At 41.6% G+C, this 27,247-nt stretch overlaps 1 protein-coding gene across 3 annotated transcripts in view; it reads right to left on the reverse strand.

Moving 5' to 3' along the window:
* Positions 1–600: 600 nt before the first annotated feature.
* The window catches only part of CCDC162P (coiled-coil domain containing 162), an 89,056-nt gene continuing 62,409 nt past the window's right edge, over positions 601–27,247 (reverse strand). The window contains exons 31-47 of one of the 3 annotated variants that reach the window (XM_038175810.2): positions 25,841–25,994; positions 24,558–24,653; positions 23,961–24,116; positions 22,773–23,002; positions 21,216–21,354; positions 20,710–20,830; positions 19,667–19,776; positions 18,731–18,880; positions 18,507–18,560; positions 15,844–16,011; positions 14,760–14,912; positions 10,788–10,922; positions 9,000–9,152; positions 6,021–6,230; positions 4,084–4,198; positions 1,533–1,663; positions 601–1,406 (exon numbers count right to left, since the gene is read on the reverse strand). In XM_038175810.2, coding sequence (XP_038031738.2) covers positions 1,293–1,406; positions 1,533–1,663; positions 4,084–4,198; positions 6,021–6,230; positions 9,000–9,152; positions 10,788–10,922; positions 14,760–14,912; positions 15,844–16,011; positions 18,507–18,560; positions 18,731–18,880; positions 19,667–19,776; positions 20,710–20,830; positions 21,216–21,354; positions 22,773–23,002; positions 23,961–24,116; positions 24,558–24,653; positions 25,841–25,994 — 2,389 coding nt within the window. In that variant the 3' untranslated portion in view covers positions 601–1,292. Of the gene's footprint in view, positions 1,407–1,532; positions 1,664–4,083; positions 4,199–6,020; positions 6,231–8,372; positions 8,497–8,999; positions 9,153–10,787; positions 10,923–14,759; positions 14,913–15,843; positions 16,012–18,414; positions 18,561–18,730; positions 18,881–19,666; positions 19,777–20,709; positions 20,831–21,215; positions 21,355–22,772; positions 23,003–23,960; positions 24,117–24,557; positions 24,654–25,840; positions 25,995–27,247 lie in introns of those variants that run through there. The other 2 variants (XM_072036112.1, XM_072036114.1) reach the window with 2 other exon arrangements.

Raw genomic sequence — 27,247 nt, forward strand, 5'->3', positions numbered from 1 at the left:
TTAAATTTGTCACAGCGCAGCACTGAAAGCCTTTGCAGGATTGCTTTTTCTTATAGTACTAGCCTTGTGGTACTGCTGCTCTTGGAGGGTAACCTTCTGTCGGTGCAGCACTCATTCAAAATTCATCTTTGAATTTTGCTGTATCGAGCTCCCAGAGGAGTATTACATCAAGATGCTGTGATTATCCTGAGCCATCCCTTCCCTTTTTACCACTGCAGTGGCGTGTAAGTGCTTCTTGCAGGGGATGTTGTTCTACATCCAAATTGGCTTCTGGTTCCTGGAATGTGTGATGATCACATTTGATAACTCTTTCAGCAACAGCTGGCTTTATGTAATTACCAGCCCCCCTTTTTATTCGTTTAAGGCACACCTTAAAAAGAACTCGTGTTATTTGATGACTGATTCCACAGCATTCTGTTTATATTGCTACTTGTACAGTAGCAGCCAACTTGAATGAAATAATAATGCTTAAGCCTTGGTTATTTATAAATGAGGTGAGTATTGTTATTCACGTCCACAAGCATCCAGCGACCTGGGTGATGCTGATAGGTTAGCATTCTAACTCATCATCAAAAGCTGCAGAACAATCTGACACATCTCTGAAAAACATCTTTGATTCCTTTATTGGTTCAGTTATAAAAACAATGGGTTTACATGTGGGAGAGATGCAGATAAGGGAGCATGAATTTATGCATTTTGCTCTAGCAGTGCAGCACGGTGCAAGGAGCCGCTCTCCTTCCCCTGAGCCGCTCTCCTTCCCCTTTCTAGGGGGAAGGAGAAGAAGGTGCTAGGGAAGGTAAAGGTTCTGACGTTTTGATGATTCATTTTTAAACATGAGAGGTTCACTGCACAGGCAGCAACCTCTGGGGGTAAAAGCAGTCAGGCAGGATGTGGTGGTGTTCGATGGTTGCAATAGGGAAGCAGTTTAACTAAAACCACTTTTGCTCTGAGAACTTAGCTGTGCTTTGCACGGCTGTGTTCCAAGGTTACCGCAATAAAAGGAAGCCTGTTAGTTTTGACTGGTATCCTTGCCTTGCTGTGCTGCACTGTCTGTCAGAGGAGGATGTGCAGTGCTGCTGTTGCTCAGAAGGAGGACCTGCATCACCCAGTTAGAGGATGAACTGGCTGTAGCTACCAGCACTGTATCCAAAGGTGTTGAAGTGTACGTGCACAGCACTGGAGGACTGCTGCCTCCCTTTGGTTTGTGTATAAATGGGGCTTCTCTCACTTCAAGGTTGCCAACCCAGGTAATTTCTGAAACACCTCGAACTGATTAAAAAACACATTTAGGCTTACTTCTGGACAGGCCTCTGTTCCTGTAGCTGCAGGAAGACAGTAGGAAGAGACTTTTCATTTAGGTGTGGTAACGGCCTCTCTGCCACGCTCTCCTTCCATCTGCTAGGAACCTGGAAGCACAAGTAACAAATGGAAGAGTCACCAACCATCTCAGGGTACCCCAGGGGTGCATGGAGCAAAAGAGTTGCTCATTTGCAGCTCTCTCAGACTGCTGTTACCAGCGCCAGTGTTCTTACTGTCTTTGGTCTTTGAGTGTTTCTTCTTTTTACGGTGCTGCTTCTTGGATTAGGATTCGAAGGGCGCTGCTTGTAATCAGCGAGCGGAGTGGAGGCTGCAGACCTGTTCCTCTGGACCTGAGCTGCAGAACCTGGAGTGTTATTGACAACACAGCCAAAGGGGAACTTGCGTTGAATAAATGCCACAGCTGTTGTTTCTGATCTCTAGCAGAATGTTAACAACAGCAACAGAAAGGGAGTGAGCTGTGAGTGCTCAGGGCAGTGCTAACAATAGCTTGCCTGGCCTGCACAAAGTGGTTCACATATGATCTTAACACAAAGCAGAACAAAAATTAGTTGCGGTATTTTTACATAACGGCTCACTCTAAGCTCTTTTCGTTCATAGTAACAAAGGTATCAGCATTTATTTCTTCAGCAGGAAATAGATCAGTGAAGCAAAAAAAATTGTGCCCAGTTACGTGCACCTATTTTCCCCGCAACCCTGATTTCTTTGGTCCTGTTGAAAGCCAAGATCAAAAGAGGTGGGAGTGGAGGGGTTAATAACGTGCTCCTGGTGAATTCCAGTCTTTGTCCTTTTAGGATTCCCAAAAGCAGAGATGCAGCCACTTAACACCACCCTTCAGCCTGCTGAACCAAATGCTGTGGTTGGCACCACCCCTAACACGATCTAACCCCGGTTTGTACCTGTGTACGGCGTGGCATTGCTGTACTGCATCGAAACCACCCGTTAGCCTTGCCAGGAACTGTAGGCGAGAAGTGAGGGCGTTCTGCTGCATAGCTGCAACCCTGCACTTTCTGGGAAGGCATTCCTCTTCCTCAGCTATGATGGAAAACGTTCTGGACTGTATAGGTTGGCTGTGTCTGGCGTTATTCCAGGATATATGTCCAAGCCACTTGGCCTCCCGTAAAGCACCAGGAGAGCAGACGCCTCTCCCAGAGCTACCCCCAGGCAGACTGCAGGCAGTGTCTGCAGCCCGAAGCACGGGGCTTGAGAGGAGTGACTACACAAGCACCACAGGAACCCAGGGAGAAGGGCAGCAGCTGTTTTACACCGCCCAGACAGGCCATGGCTCAGCACAGCTGGGAGGGAAGAAAAGGAAGACGTGAAGATGAAGGAGGAGCACAGGAAGAGCTAGAGGATGTGGTTCAGGTTGCTCAGATCAGGGGGGCTGGAACTAGATCCATGGGACAACAGATCTGCCGTGTTCCTGCTACCTTTTTGAAGGGGAAAAAAATACCTCACAACATTCATCTACTATTACAGATGTAGGAGAAAAATGAGGAAAAAAAGGTAGCTGAATATATTGGAGAGGTTCAGACTAAGTATTTACGTCTATAGCTTGATGGTAGTCCTCTGTTTACAACAGAGAGCTCCAAGCTCCTCAGACAATTTCTCTAGCTCTGCATCATGTTTAACACCAGTAATTTACTGCAAGGGAAAAAAAAAAAGTCTCCATTCTGTCTCACCTGCTTTCCTTCTTCTCAGTATCATCAGACTTAGAAATTTTGCACAAACTTCCCCTGAACTTCATTGTTTTAAAGCCACAGAAACCACACGGATGTGCGCATTAATTAAAGATACCTCCCTGTGCTTTATTTCTCCATGATCGGTTCATGCCTTGTCTTCAGCAGTGTGCTAACGAGCATTTCTCAGTTTCCTCTGGCAGGAATAACTAGTGTCTTCCTGCAGAGCAAACTGTAACTAAATCTGTGGTACTTTACATTCCTTGTGGCATAGAGCTGCACCTTGGAAGATCATTGTTTATTTTTTCCTATCTATCTATTTAATTTACTAGGGATTTAGGTATCACCCATCGTCTGCATGAGTTTCACAGTCTGAAGCCCCAGTAGGATTTTGATACCACAGAGAAAGCAGCAATTTCAGGCAGATAGGAGTAGAAATCCTTATTTGAGTGTTCTAAACTATGTGAATTATGTAAGCATTGCATAAAAAAAAAATACCTAACAAGCAGCAGAGAAGGAAGATTTTTCTTAAAGTTTAAGTTCCAGGTTAAGTTGTCTAAAGGCTAGGAAGTTCTCACCGCTGTTTTGAGCTCCTCTAAAGATACCTACAATCGTGGGCAAACAGCTCATCAAATTACCAGCGTACCAATTTGTTTCACTGGTCCGCATGATTTGTAAGCAAGCTTTATGAAGACCAGAGCCTCTAATGAAGCCTGATTTCCTACCACTTGGGATCCTTGGTTTCCTAATTGCCTCCTCCCCTGAATGCAGACCCCTCGTATTTCCCCTGATGTCCCTACAAAGCAAAAGATGACCTAAGCAGTGGTTTAAAGCTATTCGCTTAGGGCTCAATGTTTCTTGTACTGCTTGAGCAGCTGCAGTGAGGGAAGGAATCACTTCCCGAGACTGATTTAGGTCTTTCCCTTCCACCTAGGCACTTAAGTTATGGAGGAGGTCTTCTCTTCTTTCATACTTGTCTGAAGTTGCCTGGTGGTTCAAAGGTTAAGGAGGGATTCGGGGAGGTGGACACATAGCTTGTAAGACTTATTTCCCCAAGGAAACAGGCTGCAACACAATCTGTCTTTACCTGCAGTCACATTCCTCTGGGAAGCTTCCAGGCCATAAACTTGACACGGTAGTTCATCAGCAGGCTGGAAGGTCTCCAGTTTGAAACTGCGCTCTTGGGTTAACTGGCTTCCTATCTAAAAGGTATAAAAGGATTAATGGCAGCAACAAAAATTCATAATCCAGCAATTCCAGCTTAAAGCAGGGGCCTAGATTTAGAGGAAAAAATGTTGATGCCCTGTGCGTGCTTGTGAATGAGAGACCATCACTTCTTGCTGGTTGTAATAATCTGTAATTACAGCTTTGCTAAGCATATCCATGATCCCTCTGGATGCAAAATACAACAGAAAATAGGGCAAACTGATGTCCTCATTATTGCTTAATTGGAATCTGCATTTCAGGCTTTGCGGGAGGAAAATAAAACCAGCACAGAGGACCTCTCTCACTGTTCTCTTTTTGTAACCCTACCTCTGATTTCAGGGCTGAGGTATGTGAAAAAATAGGCAGCTTTTCCTTCATCTCTCCCACAGACTGCAGAGATTGCCAGCCAAGTTTAAATGCAGAGCTTGCTGGTGCTAATGATCACAGGTGCTACCTGTGGCTGGGACTGCTGTGTGGCAAAAGCCTCCCCGTTGCAGTTGCCATTGCCCTCTGCTCTCCTCCACGGCTGATCCAGCTGTTGCCACCTCTGCTCTCTTGAAGGGTTATTTTGCAATCACAGCAAGCAGAGCCCCAGCTCAGAGCCCCATCAAAGACAGAAAACACTGAAACCAGTGGCCTCGTGTCTGCACCCACTGCTTCGGCTGTGTAGCGGTCTCTCACTATCCTACGATTTTGCTGAAAGAACATGCCAGCAGCCTGGAAATTATTCCCAGCAGAATGGCATTTGTCATCCTGACTCTGGAAAACAAACAGTCAATGCTTTCACCTTGGTGCTTCAGAAGACTGAAGACAGAATATACTTGCTTGGCTTACAGGAGAGGCATTCAGATACATTTACAAGGTGCTTTCTAGATCAAGAACACAAGGACTAGGAGACTTTAGTGGTAGCAAAGCTGTCAGTTAGTAGATGGATTCATCTAGTTAAAGCCTAATCAAGCAGTTTCCAAATAGCATTTTGTTCTACAGGCTACACGACAAAAGAAACACTGCACATTTCAGAGCCAAAAGCTCGCTCTACCAGCTGCACTATCCACAGAGATTTACTTGGCCAAACCATTTTTAAATGGAAGTAGTTAAATCTCTACAGTCCCTTTTACAGGGGGATGCTCTTAAAGCGACCTGGTTACTCACTTACACTAAATCCACGACTAGGAATGCAGTAACCAATTTAAAGTCAATACATCAGTTCAGTACAATGGCCTCAGTTTAGTTAAAACTAATGCCATTTCTGTGTATAGACAGAGTTAAAGCTGCCCTGTCCCCAGTATGTTCATTTGGCAGTTCAGAATTTGGGAAACACTGGTGTAATGTATGCAAAACTAAGAGCTAAGGGCAGAGGGTTTACGTCACATGCGCAGTAGATAAAGCAAAAGGACAGCAGTTTATCAGCTCTGCAGCACTGGCACAGAGGGAGGAAAACCCTGCCTGGGAAATGTCACAGGGAAGTACCAGGCACTGCAGATTCTTGTTCCCACTGCACAGCACCTTGCATGAACTCCCAGGCAGTTTATTTCTAAAATAAGGGGAACAATACTCACTCTATAGGACAAAGATACCAAAGTAAGCTCGACAGCTACTAGAAACACAAGATGCCACCCAAAGGAGGAGCGTGACCCCAAGCACCCAGCACCCAGCACAGTGCCACTTGCTGTGAGACCCTGGAGGGCTGCTGTGAAGCACCGTGAAACTCAGACACTTGAGGGGATATGCTCAGATGTAGCTAGACAGTGTTAAAACTGAGATGCTGCTCCAGAAATACGATCATTTCTGTTTTTTGAATGCATACTTAGAGTTTACCTCATGCATTTCTTTTTTGACCCTTTTTTGTTGAAGTTGGCCTATTTTAGAAGGCTTTTCAGCTCCCTTGGTCAGGCATTTCAGTCTCTGCTCTTTTCCTTCTATTTCTTCAAGCATCTTCTCCACATTTTCAGCTTTCACCGCACTGAGAATTTCTCTCTTCCTAGCTTCTTGTGTCATCTGATGTCCCATTTCCAACAGCATTTGTTTCTACAACAGAAAATCATGAAAGTTTCAGACTTGGATTATTTCCCCAATTCTCATACCCACCTTTTAGATTTCCTTTTAAACCCTGATGACCAGTCCTGAGATATTATCCCCAGCTGAGCAGAATGAGGAGAGACCCCATCCCATACAGCTTGGTGTTGAAGAGAATGAAATGTTGGTACACAAATCTGAATTATCTTCAGATCTTATGAAAGGAACAGTCAGACCTAAACTCAAAATAAAATCTGGGTTGCAGGAGGGGGGAGCACATGGGAAGGGTAAGGGGGAGTGGGAACAGAGTTCTGTATTTACAGCATTGCTTGTGAGAGAGAGAAGCCTTGAAACACCATTTGTGTGTAGAACTTGTTCAATTGCAAATAAACAAGAAGGCAGTTGGTTCCAATTTCCTTGTTCTGCTGTAATTTGCTCTCTGCAACCAGCCTCTGGTCTGCATGTGGGACTTGTCTTTAAAAGCAAAGCATAAACAAGGCAAGAGAAGGGAAAAATGAGCACAGCATTTTCAAACATTGCTGTTTATATACTGTGTGTCAAGAAAGCCAGTAAGTGTGGCTGCATTTTAGAATCTGTATCCCAACTGAATGCAATGGTATTACAAACCACGCAGATTGGGTCAAGCTGTCCTGTACAGCCAAGGGTTGTGAAACAGAGTCTGCAATTTGTAAACACCTTCATCACTATCTATACAATGGAAAGAATTAGAAACAAGAGAAAGAACCAGAAGCCGATGTCAGAAACCGAAGGAAAAAACAAAACCAGTAACAAAAACAGCCACTAGAAAGAAGGTAGATGCAGTGGGTCTTTTGGAAGTAAACTGGCAGCTTGTCTGTTCAGAAAAAAACAATTTATCATCCAAAGGCAACACCGCACCAGCAAAAAAATCAGAACACAAAGTCAGAACTCAAAGCACTCAGGCCCCAAATATTTTATTTGGGAAGCTCTCTAAGCCATACTAAGACTGGAGGTTCATAGGCCAACAAGCTCAGAATGGAACAATTAAGCATCAGATTTGACTTTTATGCCACAATATTTACCTCAATTACTCTCATACTGGAATGAGCAAGCTGGTTTAGCTAAGCCATCTTTCCCAGAAAGGCATCTGGTCTTGACTTAAGGATACTCAGATGTTGTCACTTCCATGGTTAATCGCATTTTGAAAATATTGTTTCTTATTTCCAATTTTCAGTTTGTTTGTCCTCAAATTTTAGGTACTGCCTCTTGTTACACCTTTCTCTAAGGACCCTTTAGCATCTGCTGTTCTCTCCCTACAAAATATCTGTAGATTATAAACAAGTCACTTTCCTTTTAGATAGGCACAATAGACTGGATCCTTCTCTAGACTGTTTTCTGCAGCCTTCAAATCATTTTTCGTAATCCATTTCCACATCCTCTCTGTATTTTCTCATCTTTTTATAGCACACTCTGGAACCAGAGGCAGTATTACAGCATGTTGTACACAAACCATTTTTAATGTGTATGTGTTATTTAGCTGTTTATAAACTACAAGACTGCAGCATCCATCCTTTCCTTCCACTTCATTCATTTGCCTGTTACGATCCCTGTCTTTTGTAGGGATGTTGTTACCCTGTTCTGTAGAAGCCTTGCTTTCTTCTCGTTCTGTATCTACTCATAAACCGCAATATTTCTTGGAGAGACAGTTAAGTTACCAAGCTCTTTGTACAACTCTGTACACCTGCTCTGCCCACATCATTATTCATTAAATGTAACTCATCAAATTCACTAACAATCCTACTCAAATATGTCATCGGTAAACTTTTTAATCTATAATTTTGCATTTATTTCCAAGCCACTGACCAAAATGTTGAATACTGAAAATTCTGCTACCAGTCCCTGTAGAAATCCATCAGAAACCATCTTCATTTAATAAAAATAACACATTTGTAAGATGTCAAAAAATCTAGTTCTTAATCCATGTAGCATTTTTAGAGATACTGCATAATGCTAAAATTTAAAATACAGAAGGTGTATGCTGCTAACCCACGTTACAAGGTCTTTACAAATATGTATTACATCTCAAGCATTATGCTTATCTATCTAACTTGTAATCTTATCAGCAGAATGAAATGAGGTTGGCTTGACAAGGCTTATTTTCCATAGTCATGTTACCTGGCATTAATTATGTTGCAAGTGAAGGGTGCACTTTTCAGTTTGTCTTTGAGGAACGAGCCATTTCAGCACATGTAGCCATGTGTAGAAGAGAGCTTGTTGTGGCAGTGATATATCCATGAAGCTATTCAGATGGCAAAAAATGTGAAATGATTTTGTCATGGGTTTAATGACAGCATGTCTAAATGTTTCCTTGAAATTTAATGATTGGGTAGGAGATTAATAACCTCAAGGTCTGTAACTTTTTTTTTTTAATTATTATTTTTGCCTGTGGAATAAAATATCAAATGCATTTTTTCTTCTGCAAAAACATAGATCAAGCAATGTTGATCACATATATGAATATAGTACCTGCAGCTGTCATTTTGGCATGTGACTTAAACTTTATACAAGATGCTACAGGTTTTCGCTAGTTCTCTCTACCTGCAGTTGTGAAAAAGATCAAATGAACACACTATTTCAGTGCTATAAAATACATATCTAGCTTCAGTAATTGTATCATGCAGTTGGTTTTGAATCCATTCCTCTCACAAAATAACAGTAGGCAAAATCCTCATTAAAGCAAGTGAGATGGAGAGGAGAATTCAGCTTGCTATGCTGATGAATCTGGAGCTCTAACTCAGATACCTGTTTATGTAGCAGTTTCTTTAGCTTGTCATTGTCTGCTTGAGATTTTACAAGAGTTTTCCTTATGGACGTGAGCTGACCCTCCAATGAAGTCACCTCTTGTTCTGCCATCATCTTAGCATTCAAACACTCTTTTTTGTTTTGAACAGCTTCCTGTAAACAAAGTAAATAACAGGAACAGTTATGAGAGCAGGGATATTCTCTCTTCCATATAACAACAGGTTTCTTGAAAGATAATCTCTAAGAGATTTTTAGTAGAGCAGGATTGAATTGTTCATATTTTCTTCTAACTGAGGCTGGATTATTTTAAGGCAAAATGTGGAACAGAATGGACAAGAGAGATTCATTAAAGATGAAAATCTGCATATTTTTTTCTTGCTTTGACCAGAGTTACAGGCATAAGTACTCCAGCTGGAGATGACAGTATTTTTTAACTAAAATAATAACAATCTTTCATGAGGGTGCTATTGCACCTCTTTAATTACATCCACATCAACAACTCAAGCTCTTTTGTGTAAACAAGCGCAGAACAAAACTTCATCTTGTTTGTGCATTAGAAAGAGCTGTCCATCTACTAATCTGTTTATTCCTTCGTTATCTGTAAAGGAAAAATGTGCATGATGTAGCTTGTTTTCCTTCTGGGTAGGGTCTTTTTGTTTGTTTTAAACACAAATGTAAATGTATATGTATATACATGATATTATGTCAGGCACAGATTTAACAGCTCTTTCTCCTTCCCCATTACAAGCAAGCTCCAGGATCCTCTGCACTTGAGTGCAGGATGGTGAAATACCAGTTCTTAGATATGCAGGGTCATTGCAGAGTCAGACACAAGAAAGTTCTGTCTCAGCAAGATGAGTTAGTTCGGCATTTAAAAAAGCCAAATTTTCCCATTTATTTTTCTTTCAGACTTTTTTTTAATACTGTGAAGATAATTCTTATTTCTTATTTAAATCCACAAGTTTTCAATAATTCAATCCATTTTTGGCTGATCTGCATCTAATGTAAATTAATAAATTAATAAAATATCAATTTAGCATCTCTGTGATATAGTTGAACTGAACACATGCATATTCAGTTTTATTTGGCTTCAAAATTAACAAGTACAGAAAAAAAAACATTTTGCTTTCACTCTTTTTAAGTTAAATACGATCCGTTCTGCCTTCCCTTTGCTTGACATGTGCAGCTAATTAACCTATATAACAATCAATAACCTGTTTGTTCCATTCTAATCAACCTCATTTAAAGCAGTGAGGCACTTTTCTTTCCATCCATCTTCACTTTAGTTTAATTTAGTCATTTTTGTGCTTCATCTTGTATTTCTGTAATTAAATTTACAAACCTCATGCTGTGTTCTGCTTTGTTTAAGCAGATACCAATTTCAAAACAAAACAAAACAAAAAACATCAGCCTTCTCTTAAGCAAACTGTCTACTTCATTTTCACTTCATATCTGCCTGTCTTTTTCATATGGTTTGGTCAGTTGTGATATAGTTTATTTTGATATAATATTATAGTTATTCTTCTAAGTCAACAACAGAATTAGGAATACTGTAGGCTGCTCATACTTCCTAGGCTCTTGCTTCAAGCAAGCATCAGTGATTTGTTTCATGCCCTTTGCAGCTGAAGACCACCCTTATACCTGTAACTTAGAGGGGAAAAAGTTTTATATCTAAAACATGTGGTTACCTTGAAAGCCTATAAACTCACTGAATAATAATGAGTCTGACCAATCTGACCATTAGTTTAGCAGACACTTAAAACAGAAGAATAGGTAAGGAAATATAACCTTCTCAGCATCTCTCAGTTTTGCGGAGAGCCGTGCCTTCTGAGTGGTTTGCTTCCAGCAGTTCAGAGCCTTCAGCTTGCACACCAGCTTGCTTAGCCTGATATTTTCATCCTGCAAGAGCTGCAGCTGTTCCTGCTACAGAAGACATCCGTAAAAGTAGACACCCACAAAGATTACCTTCCCCAAGACATATGTGGTTTTGAAGTAAATACAATTGAGAAAGCAGGCAACTATTTGCATTTCATTCTAATTTTCAAATGTTCAAACTTTGAACCAGCGCAGCCTTTGGCAATAAACTTTATTACTGTGTCTCCACGGAAACAGGAAATGTGAACATTGTCCAGGAACTGGGGAAAAAAAATGGAAGAAATCTAATCCAAAATAGCAAGCAGGTAAGCCCCTCAGAAATGAAGCACAGTTAATGGTGATAAACACTGTAATTATGCCAGATGGAGATTCTGGTTCATACACCATTAGTAGCCCGGTTCACCCTAATTACAATGTCCTTATTAAGAACAAAATTAGAAGACTCATGAGAAGTATAGTCATCGGGTTTTCTTTTTCTTTGTTCAGAATAGCAACTTCTTCCTGGAAAATGTTCTTAAGGCAGAGGAAAGCAGTTTCTTTACACAAAAAATCATAGAAAAAAGGGTTGCAGAGGACTTTTGGAGGTCTTGGCCCCAGGACATCTGGTCAAACTTCCTGCTCAAAGCAGGACTGTTGACAACACTAAGCCATGTCCACTATGGTCTTGTCTAACCAAGTCCTGAACAACTCCAGAGGTGGAGCTCACACAGTTTCCCCACGCGACTTGTCCTGCTGCTGCACCACCTTCCTCATAAAGAAGTGTTTCCGATGTCTGGCACGAACCTCCCTCACCACAACTGGTGCCTGCAGCCCCTTGTTTACCATCTGGTGCTACCAAGAAGAATTCATCTCTGGTTTTGTTTGCTGTAGTTGAAGGCTGCTCTTAGATCACCTCTTGAACTCCTTTCTGCCTGCCTAAACCAGATCAGCTCCCTCAAATTCTTGTAGGCAGTGTACTCCACAGCAGGCCAGTGGCCATTTTGGCAGCCACATGCTAGACTCTGTGTTTTCTCAAGCACCCTTCTCATACCACCAGGCCCTTCTACAGGGCTCTGTGCCAGGTACCACCTCATCAGTGCTTAGTAGAATAACAATATTCATCTGTCTTACGGCCATTCTTAACAGGTCCTTCTCAGCTTCCACTCAGCCAGGTGGCTCCCAGCTTGTACCATTGCATGGGGCTGTGCATCTCCTTTGTAGTTCTCCTTAAAGACCTTCACAAGGCTTTTGTAAATCCAGTCCTCCATTTTTCAAGGTGTCCCTGCACTGAAGCTCTACTATCAGGCACAGCACTGTCAGCTGGTTGAGGGAAGGGATTGTACCACTCTTCTCTGCACTGGTGCGGCATCACCTTGAGTACTGGGTATAGTTTTGGGTGTCACAGTATAAGAAGCAAATAAAGCTATTAGAGACTGTCTAAGGGAGGACTGCAAAGATGGTGAAGGGTCTGGAGGGGAAGATGCATGAGGAACAGCTGAGGTGCCTTGGTTTGTTGAGCCCCGAGCAGAGCAGAGCAGGCTGAGGGGAGGCCTCATGGCGGCCTGCAGCTCCCTCACGAGGGGAGCGGAGGGGCAGGCGCTGAGCTCTGCTCTCTGGGGAGAGCGACAGGACCCGAGGGAACAGCATGGAGCTGGGACAGGGGAGGGTCAGGCTGGGGGTTAGGGAAAGGGTCTGCACCCAGAGGGGGGTTGGGCACTGGGACAGGCTGCTGCCCAGGGCAGTGGTCATAGCTGCAAGCCTGCTGAAGTTCAAGAAGCATTTGGACAATGCTCTCAGACACATGGTCTGGTTTTTGTGTGGTCCTGTGTGGAGCCAGGAGTTGGACTTGATGATCCCTGTGGGTCCCTTCCAACTCAGGATATTCTATGATCTAGTGTCAACTCACCTTCTTATCCCGTGTGCCCCATATTAGTTTTACCTGAACTTTGGCCTACCTAATTTCATCACTATAGGTGATTCTCTCTCTGTGATTCTGCCTTTGTGGCCTGTCCATGTTTCCTCTACTTGCAATATCTCTTTTTGCATTTTAGTCGTTTAAGAAAATCCTTGCTAAGTCAAGTAAGGCCAAGGTTCTGATGAACTCCATGCCATGGTCTTCTTGTATAACAGGACAGTTGGTTTTGAAATCTAAGTTTTCTTAAAAAACCAGCTGGCTTTCTGGAGCACCTTCTCCCCTCTTGGCAGTTTCCACAGAGGTTCTGCCTAGCAATTCCCTAAAGAAGTCTGCTCTCCAGAAGTCTCAAGTCGCAGTGCTGTAGCATAATTTTGCAACCTTCCTCCTGATCCTGAAATCTTTTCAGTCACTGCAGCCTCAGATGACATCTGTGATGATACCACCAGGTTTTCCCTGTTTGTGAGCAGCAGAAATAGGGATTTACCCTGGCTGGCTCTCTAGCATTTGCATTTAGGATATTATTATTAATGCTGTCTAGGAACTGCCTGTGCTTTCAAAATGCTTTGTTCTGCTTCCAGTAGATTTCCACAGGGATAAAACCTCCATGAAAACCAAGGCCTCAAGTTAAGACTGCTTTTCTTAGCACCCAGTAGACAGCCTATCCAATTTATCCTCTTGATCAGGTAGTCTGCAGCAGGTTCTCACCACAGTCATTAACAAATGACTCCCTCCCCTGACCTTGACTCATAGGCTTTCAGGAGTGCATCTTCACACTCACACAACAGCTCTGTGCAGAGAATGAACTCCATACAGATTCCAATTCTTGCTCCTCTTCCCTGCTGGCCCTTCTTAAAACACCTTGTAACCACCCAGGACCATGCTCCACCTGCGTGCACCAAGTTTCCGTGACCCTGCCCACACCATAGCCATTGGACTGCATGTGAGCTCTCTGCTCTCCTTATTCACTGCCTCTGCACACTGTCCTTTCCCAGTGGGAATGTGGACATTTCCCTGCAGCCTTCTCAGGCATGCAACTCTTTCATTTCCACTAGTTCCTCATTTACTTCTGGGCATTCCTATCCCCCGGGTTCACTGGGAGGGTTGAAAGCCCTTCTCTGTACAGTGGTATTACATTTATATCCTGTTTCACAAACTTCTCTGCTTGAAAGATCTGGAGGCATATTTGCTTCAGACAGAAGTATTTAGCCATTACCCATTTGATCTCATTTGTATTCACTGACTGACTACTATAGTTTCAGTAAAAATTGAACTTTACCAAGGAGAGATGTATTTGACTATAAAAGGGATTGATTTGGAAACTGTAGCCTCAAAATTACTTCCCAGGCTTTAGTTTATAACTCCCAGAACATCAATTTGGGGGGCACTTTTTCAAAACAGAGTTGAATATATTCTTATGCTAAGTAACCCCAAATGGAAAAAAAGGATTTGGTCCCCACTTTTTTATGTGAACAGCTTGCACAATAAGATAAAACACCTATCAACACATTTATCTGGGTCACTGCAACTTCATTTTCTGTTTCCTCCCTGCAAAATTGGGAAAATGACAACAGATGACAGCACAGTCTGACGTGATTGAATATGAGTTCACTTTTACACTTATTCAGATGGAAGTTTAACCTCTGATGTTCACCTACATAGGAACTCTGCTTTATCTGTCGTGACTGAAACTAACACCATACTTTCTAAGTTTAAAACCAAACTCAATTCAAATACATGTAGATATTCAGGATCTAAGGACTGCGTCTGGCTGAAAATTTCTGTACTTGGAGAAGAAAGACACAATCAAAGATGATTGATTCACGACAGCCTGACAAATGAGTAGCCATTAAGAGTTTAGTAATGGGCCACCTCTTTGCTCTTCACCCAGTGGATGTCCAAGATAGAATGCAGTAACTTAAACCATCTTCAGAAAACTTAACCTTATGTTACTATCCTTGTGTTCATTTATTGACATGCATACATTTCCTTACTTTAGACAAGTATTCTTTCAAGTCACCATTATTTTCAGAGGAGCCAAACTTTTTCTTCAGATCAATCATATTGTCAACTCCTTCCCTTCTCACTTCACTGATGATTTCAAGCACTCGTTGCTCAATGCTAAGTCGATAGACATCCAACTTCCCCTGCAGTTACAAACAGAACCCACTGGAGATTAAATGTGCACATATGGGAAAGCAACATTCAAAAGATTTCAGAAGTCACAACCAGATGGTCTTTCTTGATAATTATTTCCCTATAATCAATGTATCAGGAAGACAGAGCAATATTCTTATTACATCTGGACATTGCAAGGAGCAGATTTCAATTATATCATTTATAGACAAATTATTGGCAGTCCTGAGAGGAATGGATTTAATGGAAGCAGTGGCACCATGGTGATAAAATAGGCTTTCTGGTAAAAAATGCTCTCATCCTCAGGACTGCAAAAGGAATTTCAGTATTCCTCAAGTCACTCTTGTCCTGATCACAGACATTGACGGGCTTATGGATTGTGAATAAAAACCCTGGGGATCTGCTACAGGCAGTTGTTCTATAGCAATAGTTGCTAATAGTTGCCCTATTGCGACACATGGTCACAATCAGGTCAATTTTTATAGGCTAGACTGCGGTATCCTTATTTTTGTAAGTAATGACATATGATAGTGTACCACAGAAATCAGCGGACTACTTGAAAAACAAAGGCATTGTTAGAGTAAGCAATACTATTACACACTGGACATAAAGTTTTCAAGAAAAATAATGTAGAATATTACAAGTTGAAGTATTATATCCAAAAAGTTCCCTCCGCAGTAACTAAAAAGAGCTTCTATCACTCTCTCTAATGTGGTACCTGTTCCACTGAGACTATGCCTCCTGTCTTGGAACAGGTACACAATTTTTCTACCAGACATTTTTACAGGATGCTTCTAAAATATACAGGAGGAGATAAATGATTCACCCACTCATCCACCTGGCACACTACAGCAATTTATTCCTTTGAGTGCTACACATACTGGCAAATTATCAGCAGCACAAAAAAGACCAATTAGGTACCCCATCTTATTTTGTACCTACTTTTAGATGGACACAAGTCACAAATAGGTTCTGCACTAATGATTCGTATTCATCCCGTACTTCTTTCCTTATCTTCTCTTTGAGACTGAGATTTTCTTCCTCTAAGTCAGCAACCTGGGCTCTGAGAGCGGTTATTTCCATAATCATTCCATGACTCAGCCCCGCAATCTATCACAGCAGAGAAAGTGAATGAGCAAAGCTGAAGATGAGCAAATACCATAGCCAGGAGTAAATGATTCAGAGTTCTGAATATGTAGCATGATACAGAATTAAGTATCAGAGTGACAATATCTTCCTATCTGAATGGCTAGATGAAAATAACCCATTGAAATAACCCATAATCCATTAGGTACATCTCTGTTGGTTTTAGAAATATTTTTTCTTCTTGGAAACAGTAGGAAGAATTGTGGCAGTTCAAGACCAATCTTTGAAGGGGGGGGAAGATTCATATATAACCTTAAAAAGTGTTTGTGGTAATCACAAAAGAAAGATGTAGTGGGTATGAGAACTGACAGACCAAAAAAAAAAGAGTGCAGGAGGGAGGAACAGGATTAGAGATTAGAGAGTAGGATTTGGGAGCCTGATTTTGGGAGATCTTGTGCACAGGTCTACTCTGCAGGTGAGCCTGGCCTCCTGTAGCATAACCTACGTTGCCTCCAGAGAGAAAGCCAGAATTGTGACCAGGCTTTGTTCAGTAAGCTGTGAGGTAATACATTTATCGGAGCAAACGTGCTGTCTGCTGATAAGCTTGTACATACAGACCATTTAATACACGATAAAAACAATTATGTGCGCCATTTGTTGATATTTGACAATTAACATACTCTCAGAAAGGGCATGCAGGTTAGTACAAATAGGAAGGTGCATGGTAGAATTTAAAGAGATTTAAATGACATCATTTACATTTCACATAGGTGGGTCATTGCTAGGTGTAAAAATTTGGTCATTCTCATACCTCTGAACAGCATTTACAACCAGATGAGCACAATGGAGGAAAGCTAAAAAACATTCTTAGCATATTACATCATGAAGATAAGAAATAGGCATTGTAGGTATAGCCAACAGCACACTCTGCTTTTAAGTTGCCTGGCACCTCTGCGTGCCAGGTCTAAGTAATAAATGTTAATAACTTCAGTTTCTCAGTGAAATGTTCTTTTTTTTTTTTTTGTCTTACAGAAAGCATTATCTAGAGATTTCTGAAAATGAATGTTTGGGAAAATACACGTATTCTAGCCCTACTGAAAAACTCTGTTGATCTTTATTCAGAGCAGAATGAGTTTTCATCTGCTTTGGATGCCTTTTTTGTAAAATCAGCAAAAAATCAGTCAAGTCCAGAGTACATTGGGGAAAAAAAAAATGGTCCGTTTATGTTACATAGAGACTTTTTAGGTTTTAAACTGTCTGCCATGACTGGTCATGCCTGAACCTTTGTCATGGTTTCTGTCACCTCTCCTCAGCAACTGAACTTGCTCTCTTCAGACTTGTAACAGCCCTATTAATTGCTGTAGGCCAGTGAGCAGACAAGTGGAACTGGGAACAAGTCTCTTCTGAGGTTAAAGCGGAGCCCAGAGACAGCAGGCAGCTATCCAGGCTGGCCAGTCACAAGGATTAAGCTGTCTTGTACTTGAAAGAAGAGGCAGATGAGACAGGGATTTGGTGGTGATGGGCTGGCAAAGGGGAGGGGAGGAGAGACTCCCATGCACACAGACTCCTGGAAAGTCCTACCAGCTCTTCCCATTATCTTTCCACCCAGCTCAAACCTCACACATGTTTCTCATTTTCTCTCTCACCCAGCTTCCCCAAACATGCAGACACTGGAATCAGGGAAGGAGAGAGGTTGCTGACAAGGCACTGTACAAAAAAAAAAGATATGGGGGCAAAAACTGGAAAGAGCATGAAAAAGTGAGTCAAGAAACAGATAAGAAACTTAGAGAATAAAAAATGAAATCTTGTAGTCAGCAATGAGGGTAAATGAGAAGAGGAACATGCAGGTATTCCAATGCTGGTGTGCAAACATCCCTGAAACCCAAGCAGTCTTCTCTGCACCGTAGATTTCTGTGGAAGCTGACATGCCTCTAGCAGTGGCGTTTATGATGATGGAGCCAAGCCTCCAACTCTGCTAATAGATTATAGGGATATCACATGATACCACAAGATGGCATTTCTAATTTATTGGCTGGATTTACTTCTTCAGAGAATTCCACCCACACATACATGCTATCCTAAAAAAAACACAGATGAAGTTGCAAAGTCAAGTCAACTTGAGGGGAGTTGTTTATGCAACCATCATGCAGCCTACCTGGCACCTACACTGCAGCATAGCCTACGTGCCTGACCCACTTCTATTTCTATCTTGCTCAATGCATATGACTGAAGTGCTCTGGAAAATGCCTCGTGTAGGAAGAGAGGCCCATCAGTGAAAGCTTAAGTTAAAAGGTTACCAGTACATCATCCATTCTGAACACGAACCAGAGAACAGCAGGCTACTACTACCTTTGCCTCCAGGTTATCTTTATTTCATACTTTTTTCTGGTATTGAGCACAGGAACAGCAGCCCCAGGACCCCCTTACCTTGCTTCTCAAAGACTATCACCATGTGTTCGTACACTCTGTCCCAAATGGGACTGCTGAGCCCTACCAGTCGATAGGCCATCACCACCAACCTGCATCAGAGCCATATCGCCTTGGTTGCCACCTTCTTCCACCGCATGCAGCTCCTGAAGGAAAGCATAAAGGTGCACGGTGACTGTGCTCGTGTAGCCCAACTCCAACTCAGCAAATTCCCAGCCTGACAGCTCGGCTTTCATTTTCACTTAGCAAGTACCTCCCACCCAGAGAAACCTCTTTGCCCTGTTCTTGAAGAGTAGAATCAATGCTCTGATCATACTTGTTCTTTTTGGTAAAGTAGATGATGCAGCTGCTGGAGAATATTTTCATAAAACATGGAGTAGGTCTCAAAGTTGCTGCGTTCTCTGGCCATGATGTCACAGCCCAGTACAGTAAGACACTGTTGTAAATGGCTTTTTTTAAAAGTAACCTAGGAAAAACAAAAAAGAAATCTTACAGCTTGCCTGAGTCACAAGCTGCTATATACAGCATATTGTCAAAATGAAATATGGTCACCTTGTTGTAAATTAAATGTTTCTGTGATATCAAAGTGATGCAAAAATAAAATTATTCAATGTAAATGTTTTTACCCAATCTACAGTTTCACTGATCTAATGGTAAACAAATTTGTCAGGTTTTTGACTGGTTCTAGCTGGAATTGTATAATGTATTTCTTTCTATCTGAAGCTAAAAGACAATTTTCAGTAGATAAATGTTTTCAGCAGCTCAGAAACTGCCTGAGCTGTTGGGCCCCAACATCCCTTTTCTCAAGAAAAAAAAAGCACTGTGATTTTTAACCTGAAATGGTCATTTTGTCGTAAATATTTTCTTTAGATTTCACTGAAGAAAAAACACAAACCTGCTTCCTAACATAATTCTGGACCCCTGATTTAGCACTGACTCAGGAAGAATTTCCCCTGCTTAAACTGTGCATAAAGCCCTGCAATCCTGCACTGCAGTTGGACATAAACCTGCAGCCTTAACTCATCCTCACGTTACTACAGTCCTGAGATCTGACATAAAGCTGTCACAAGGCAGCAGGGCAATACACAAGCTTGCTGCCAGTACTGCTATTACAAAACAACATAATCTGAATATGAGCTCAAAAGCTTAAGAAATGTGTTTCTCTTTTAGGTCAGTGATTGACAAGAGCTTTAATAAACAAAGCTGTAAACATGGCTTAATTGTCGCTTTGATAGAAATGCAGAATATGTACCTCTGTATCTGATTCTTGGTAGTTTTCCATCAGCCTTTGAACAAATGTTTCAACTATCTGTGGTCGTACAACTGAGAAATTTTCTCGCATTACCCTATGTTTCCAGAGCTCTGCAGGAATAGAGGGAGAAAAAGTAAAGAAAAGAAAAGAAAACAAAACAGACCACACATCAGTGGGTATCACTGTCACAAAATATTGATCCCTCAATAATCCCTGGGATTTGACACTGGGCGTGCTGTACAGCTTAAGGTTTCTCAGCTTTCCTAAAATGTTTACAACAAAAAGTAAATGTCATTGCAAACAGATTGCAAAAGCTGTGTTGAGCCGCAATATCACATTTGTTCTGGTATCAAAGCCAAAATGCAATTTCATTATGGAGCAGTTCCGTCAATAATGACCTGGCCCACAATTGTGTATAGGAGTTTTCTGTAAATACTGAGAAAGGAACACAGCTTTTGTGTGAAATTGAACATTTCTGTACAGTAATTATGGCTGCCTGCAACCTCAGCCAGAGGCAGTTGGGCATATTTTTCATCCCTTTTATTTCCACTTTTTCTTTTTGTACTATATGTGTCTGTGAATACACATGCTGTCACTGTACAAAGTAAATATGTAACATGCTAAAAAGTCTGGCATTTAGATTGAATTGCTCTGCCTAAAATATTAACACTCCATTACAGAGGAGGAGAGAAGTATTTTCTTATCAGTCTGCTTCAAGCTGCCTGCAAATTCCAGAATAATTAGAGTTCAGTGCTGCCTGCAATATTGTCTTTGCAATGATTATGGTTAAATGCTCATCTTATAATGAGAAAGTCAAATATTAGATTTAGGGAATCTGAATTTGTTGCCATTTTCGATCAATGAAACCATCCCTTGGTTATCTGGTCCCGGGCCTCCAAATGAGGATGTGGGGAGCTGAGACCAAACCTGCCCTCTTGTCCACACACAGGGCAGCTTTGCTTCTGCATGCATCAGGGCTGCTTTTCAGCTCTGAGTCTGCAGCCCCCCACGTGTCCCAGCAATGGTACTTTAACTCTCCTTACCAGTGGGGAGGCTGCTCTCTTGTCTGGCTCTTTCAGATGTCACTAGAGTCATCTCCAGTTTAATCTTCTTCTGCACATCATGGATCATGTGGATTTCCAGGCTTTCCAGGAGCTTTTGAATCTGGAATGATGTTTAACACTTAGCTTATACTAGATGTGTACATTGTTTATAAAACCACCTGCTAAATATCAAAAACTACCAGACTGAACCAAAGCAATTCTGCTCTTTTCTTTTTTTTTTTCTAAAATACAGTAGTTTCAGGTAAAGTATCATGGTTAATATAATTTTGGGGTGACTGCATGCCTATCCCTGTGCCACACGTGCTTTTGACAGAGGCAGGCTCTCCTGTTGCTGTGGGCTGTCCCAGGACCCACACCATGCTCCACGAAGCAGAGGTGCCCCTGCAGACCATCCCCAGTCATCCACATCTGCCAAACGCCCCCATCAACAGCCTCCACAGATGCCCACCAGACTGTGACGCACCCATTAATGATCCTCCTCTTACCTGATACACTTTCATTTCAATTTCTGATGCTCCTTTTGGGGGAAGTATATGCTGAGTGCTTGTAACAGGCCCTCCAAAGTCCTCTTCTGTGCCCATTTTTCTGGCTATGGCTTTCATGGCCGGGTGCAAGATGTCTGTGCTAGAACCACCAAGACATGCGTATTTCATTAATTCTTTCTACAAATTACTGTGTTTGCATTTACTGACTTTGGACCTTAGCTTCCTTTTCCTTCCCTTGCCCCTGTTCCTAACCTGTGCAGAATATGCCTAAGGCACTGAATATGCCCACTGGGTTATTCCCACTCAACCTTCAAACAGGGCAGGAGTCTCTTTTGCATGGATCCTGCCTCATTGCATAGTTCAGTAATTTCTCCAGGTTTATACAAACACAGAGAAAACTGAGAGGAAGAAACAAAGCATCAGCCAGATAAAGCAGGGAGATCTGGTCACCAACAAGCAGATGTCCATCACTGTCAGTGAAGCAGATGAAACTCCTTCCACCTCCTCTGCCTGCTCTCCTTCATTCCTGGTCACAGGTTTGTGAAGTGCCCCTGAGTGCTAAGTACCAAGGCAGATGTGCCCTTTGCTCTGAGAGGCAGTGGAGCCATTAGCAAGGCATATATACCTTGTTACATTTTATTGCTTTAATCATGCTGCCTTTTAAACCTTTGGTGGCCTGACACAAAGGTTACCACAGTGCTCAGGGAGAAGGAAGAAGGAGACTCTCGTCTATGCAAGTGGGACAGGTGAGGGTGTGGATGAGGGAAACATGGTGGGATTTTTGGGCACAGCATGTCCCAGGAGCTTCAAAACAGTCCCATCCTTGCCACACAGAGATGACCCCTGTTTGTAACCACAAAACTTTCTGTGGTGAATTCCAGCCTGTCAGTCCAAAACACCTTGGCCTCATAAGAAGAGGCCCACTCAGCATTGTTTCCTCCATGCTCCCTTGCATGACAGCTTTGTCTTCCAGCACCTTCATGCACAGATTTCACCCTTACTTCACCCATCTTGCTCTTTCGCTTTCCTTTTTTTGTGGTTTCTGGGGACAAGGCTTTTTAAGAGGCAGTGTTCCATTTTCTACTTCCAGAAAGGCCTCTCTCATGGAAATCTTCCAGTTTTCTATTCTTGACTGCTCCAAGTTGAGCCAAGTGAGGGGGTTAGGAAGATTTCTACTATTATTCATCTAACAGGCTTCCAAAATTACCATTTATTAAAATACTGTACTTAACATTATTTATGAGGTTTGAAATACAGAGGCAGGTCACACAACTGAGAAGAATGCACTTGGAAAACAGCATCAGCAAACAATCCAAATAGACATAGAAAAAGGAAAAAAAAACAACCATATGGAAACACAGGAAAGAAAGGCAGCTTTCAAGCCTCTAGAGGAAAGCAATAGCACTAGGTTAATAATGAGAAAAAATAAGGATAGATTTAAAAAAAAATGCAAGTGAAAGAGGGTGACAGGAGGAAAATGGATAAAGAAGGCAGAGGCTTCCTTCCTTTGTCATCTTTTCAGTCACTTTGGAATACTTGCATCCAACAATAACTTACCCATATTGCTCACAAAACTCTTTGTAGAGAGGAACTGTATTTATATCCTCAGTCCTCAGCTTCAGCCGGCCCCATTCTGCCTTTAACATTTCCAGTTGCTTCCACAGTATCAGGAAAGATCTCAGTAAGTTACATGATAGGACTGGATCCTGATGCCTCAGCAAAAGTTTGCACATTTTTTTGCTGCTTTGCAACCAGTTAGTACTTGTGTCAATCATTTCTGCCAAGTTCTGTGAAAAGTCATAGAGAAATATTTTGCTTCTGAAAGTTTTGTGGCAAGTTTTTCACATGTTCTGCTTTGCTTAATAGCATCTCATGCAATATACAGTGGAATGAAATGTGTGACAGCCTCTTGCACAATCAAAACTTGCATCTGGCCTGTATACCAGTGTCCTTCAGAGCACAGTATAGGAAAAAACAGGGCTGCTTTTTGATTGCAATGAGTAATTCCATACAGCAGAGATGGGGATAAAACTACACAGAAGTTAAATCCTTTGTTATATTGCTGCTTTCTTCAAGCGAGTATCTTCAACAGCAACTCTGCTTTCTTCTCTAAGTAAAAGTATTGTTATAGAAATCAAACTCTTAGCTCAGATCTTAAAGGAAGTAGATCTTTAAATGACTGCATTTGTCCTCTTCACCCATTAAAATGGGTGAACCCCTTACAAATTGATCAGCATATCTGTTATCCATCACAAGCAGTTTGGAAATCTCCTTTTCTCCTTGAAAAAAACCTTTGTGTAGGTTCTGGCAGGTTCCCCCAGCAGGCATCCCTCGCATATATGTCCATAACACAAATACTCTACCTCTCCATGACTTTTTTTTTTTTTTTTTTTTTAAAACAGTGGCCAAGCTGCTCCTTTCTCTTTGGCACTGAATAGCTCTTGCCAAAGAAAGAGCTGGGCCTCATGTGGGCTGTGGGGAGAAGTCAGGACAATCAGTCAGAATTCTAGCAATACCAGCAGGCCCTCAAGGTGCATCAGTCACCAGGGCTTAGCTCAAGAGCACTTGGGATTTGTAGGAGACAACATTGTTCCCTTGGCCTCTTACCAGATGGCCAGGAGTAGGTAAGGTTATTACAACACTTCTCAGGTCTGGGTCTCTTACGTTCACAGAGATTTAGTTGCAAAACCTAAAGGGAGTCCTACACCGAAGCTGAATGATGCCAAACTGAGTTGTCAGAAGTACCTGCTTGCTCTTAGCTAATGAGGCTTGACAATCAGTGTGATCTTCCTCAGCAGAGCTGTAGCAGTTCTGCAAGACATCCTCCATTAGAAACTGCATTGCAGTCAGCTCCCCGTGAGCAATTTTTCGGTCTGCATCACTCAGGTTGCACAGGCACAGCTGGAGAGGAAGGGAGAGTCTGTGAAGGTCTGCTGCTCATAGCTTAGCAATAGCAAATCTCAGCTAATGTGAGCACAGGGTTTTTTTTGTGTGTGTGTTATAAACCCAGAGTTCCAGCTTTTAGCACCATGGTCCTAAAACCCATATGCCCACGCATAAAAATAATCTGATTCTCTAGTTCTAGCACATTAGAAAAATGACAATTATAGGTTCATTATCAACAGAAGTGCTCTGTGGTGCTTGGAGAAAGATCAAACGTAAAGTAAACAGTAGAACGGGCTTTTGGACAGGAAAAAGGAGAGGTGTTTTTGGTTCACTCCTGTTCTTTAAAAAAGAAAGACAGGAAACAATATAGGATTTGTTTATTTTCCTCTTGCATTGTAGATTCATCTTGTCTTTGTGTCTTTTGAACATAAGCACAAGGCTGCTGTCTTACAGTACCTGCATGTTGTAATTTACATTAATTGAGTTGTTGATAGTGACTGGAAACAATCCGCCATCCATTAGGAATGTCCTCCAAGGAAAATGCATGAGTGTCTAAAAGAAAAGAGACAACTGCTCATAAATAAGAACAGCATTCAATTAGTTATGAGACTCCCATCTAATTTGATCAAGAAAAGGCAACTCAGAGGCCAAGATGCTTGATATGTTGATACACTCTGCTCTGACTTTGAAAGTAGGCCATGTATTAGAAGAGAGAAGCATCTATTATCTCTCTTTGGGAAGGAAGCAATAAGATTCATTCCAGAATGTATTTCCTACCAAGATACTGTGGTACTTCTGCCTCCACAGAATAGCTCCTAGGTTCTTACTCAGTGACTGCCCATCATTTATTGCTGGTCATATCTCAGAGGCATCAGAACAAGGTTCCCCAAGGAGCGTACATCTTATTCATCTAAGACATTGCAGTTTTGCATGCAAGTACAAATCCTGTTTCTCCATTACACTATAGAGGTCTTATGTGTCATTGTCACCAAAATCAAGGCAGAAATGGAAGAAAATTCTATTCCTATAACTCCTTGTTCAAGAAAGGCATTTTTAAAAATAAAACAATATTATCAAATATTGGAAAATTGGAAGGATGGGATTAAAATGAGGAAACATGAACTTTGAATGATCACCTAAAACTGCCTATTACCTCAAAACATGCTTAATATGACCAGCAAGACTCACCTTTACTTCCCTTACCATTACACCAGCTTTTTTTGCCAGTGTCATTCAAGGTGCCTCTTTAGCACACAGACAGCTGATGTGGCATTGTGTACCTCTGTGTGATGATGCAGCTAATAAACCAGTAGACCTAAACACTTTATGTATAATCATAACAGACATGCCGGGCAAGCAAATCTGCTGCTAGGTGATGAAAGAGCTCATAAGGATTATTACCCAAAGCAGAAAGTTATTAGAAACAGCAGCAATGGAGTAGAGATAGGTAAAATATTCCAACATATAGCGCAGAGAATAACTACATTTTGGTGACACTATTGTGATTACATTCCATTCTTAAATTTTTATTATTTACTTTTGTAAACAGCATTTTCATCCCAGAAGATGAACCAAGTTAATAAGCTGTGATCATGGGATTTTTTTAAAATTAGCTATCAGGTTCTTTGCACCACGGTAGGGAAAAGTAAGCACTCCAGCAAGAACTGCAGAGGACTTTGTTCTCCAAGGAGCTCAATGCAAACAGGTGAAGACTGTCTCTGCAGGTATGCTTTACTCACCCTGCAACTTTGAGGATCCAGAAACTGTGGGAGCCGTAGCTGTGAAGCAAATGCACTCTGAATCACAGAGTTACTAAGTGGAGGCAGTGCATGGGACATCCTGTCTGTAACATTCTGGTAGGCTGAAACATTCCCTGAGGACAAAAATGTCTCCCTGTGAAAGAACCAAAATTTTTGTATTAAAAATAATTAGATTGCTTCAAAATTCTCCAAATGTTCTACAACAAAAGCTACTTCTTACTACATCCTATGCATCATGTAAATACATTATTCAACCAAGTTTAGTCATGGTTTTGCCATTTCAACTCAGCCTCCTTGTCATATTCAGTTCACCTGTATTTCATTCACATGCTTTCAAAACAAAGAGCCCATGACAAAGTGGATCTCACAATATGAGAAGCAATCTAGGCTTCAACTCTTTATGTGGCTGCATATGCTCCTTTGAATGGCAACTCTAAGAAAAGGATCTTGTTCTTTCATTTTTGACACACACACACACAAGCACTCTTAAAAATGCCATGCAGTTCTTATCAGTTGCAGGACTAACAAAGGAATTACGGGAACAAATAACAGCTTCTGGGATCAAACTTCGCAAAGAAGTTCATAAAGGAATAAATTAGTGCCACACTGTACACCCTGTGTAGGTGTGTTGTGATGGGAATGGTGTTGTAAAAATGGAAACTAATTGCCCATGCAATACGAATAATAAAGATGAAGCATACGATACACTGCATTTCTTTATACTTCCTGTTAACACAGTTCCTTGTTTGAGATAAAGGTCCTACCTCATGAGTCCTACTTACTCCATGCAGCAACCTGTTCTGTGTCTTTGATCATCTGTGTGGTTTCGTGGGAACCTTCCTGAGTTCTCTGCCCTTTCTGTTATGGAGTGCCAGAACTGCATAGCCTCATCAACACTGATTTATTCAGTGGTATAGTGGTGTTCTTAATTTTGTTCTCCATACATTTCCTAAAGGGAATCGATTTGCTTTTTTTCATTTTTTTTTGATCGCTACTGCACTGAAATGTTGACAGAGCTATCTGTCACAACTCTGAGATTTCATTACTGCATGGTAACGATTAAGTCAGAGGCTGTCATTTTACACATTGGGATTATATTTTTCCCCCCAGTTGCATCTTTTTATGCTTAATGACACACTGACCCCCATCTATTTTATTTCTGCAGTCAGTCTTATCAGGTCCTTCACTAGGCAGCCCTTGCACTTCATGTCCTGGATATCTCGGTGTCATGTACACACCATATCACTTCAGCCTCAGTCCCTTTTTGAAGTCATCTATGAATGTCTGAACAGCACAGGAGGAAGTTCAAACTCCTGTGAGACACCACTAGTAACCTCCCTTATCCGCTGCAACTGTTATCCATTTACAGCCTTTTCCTTCCTAAAT

Source organism: Anas platyrhynchos, chromosome 3 (genome assembly GCF_047663525.1).
Source record: "Anas platyrhynchos isolate ZD024472 breed Pekin duck chromosome 3, IASCAAS_PekinDuck_T2T, whole genome shotgun sequence".
NCBI lineage: Eukaryota > Metazoa > Chordata > Aves > Anseriformes > Anatidae > Anas > Anas platyrhynchos.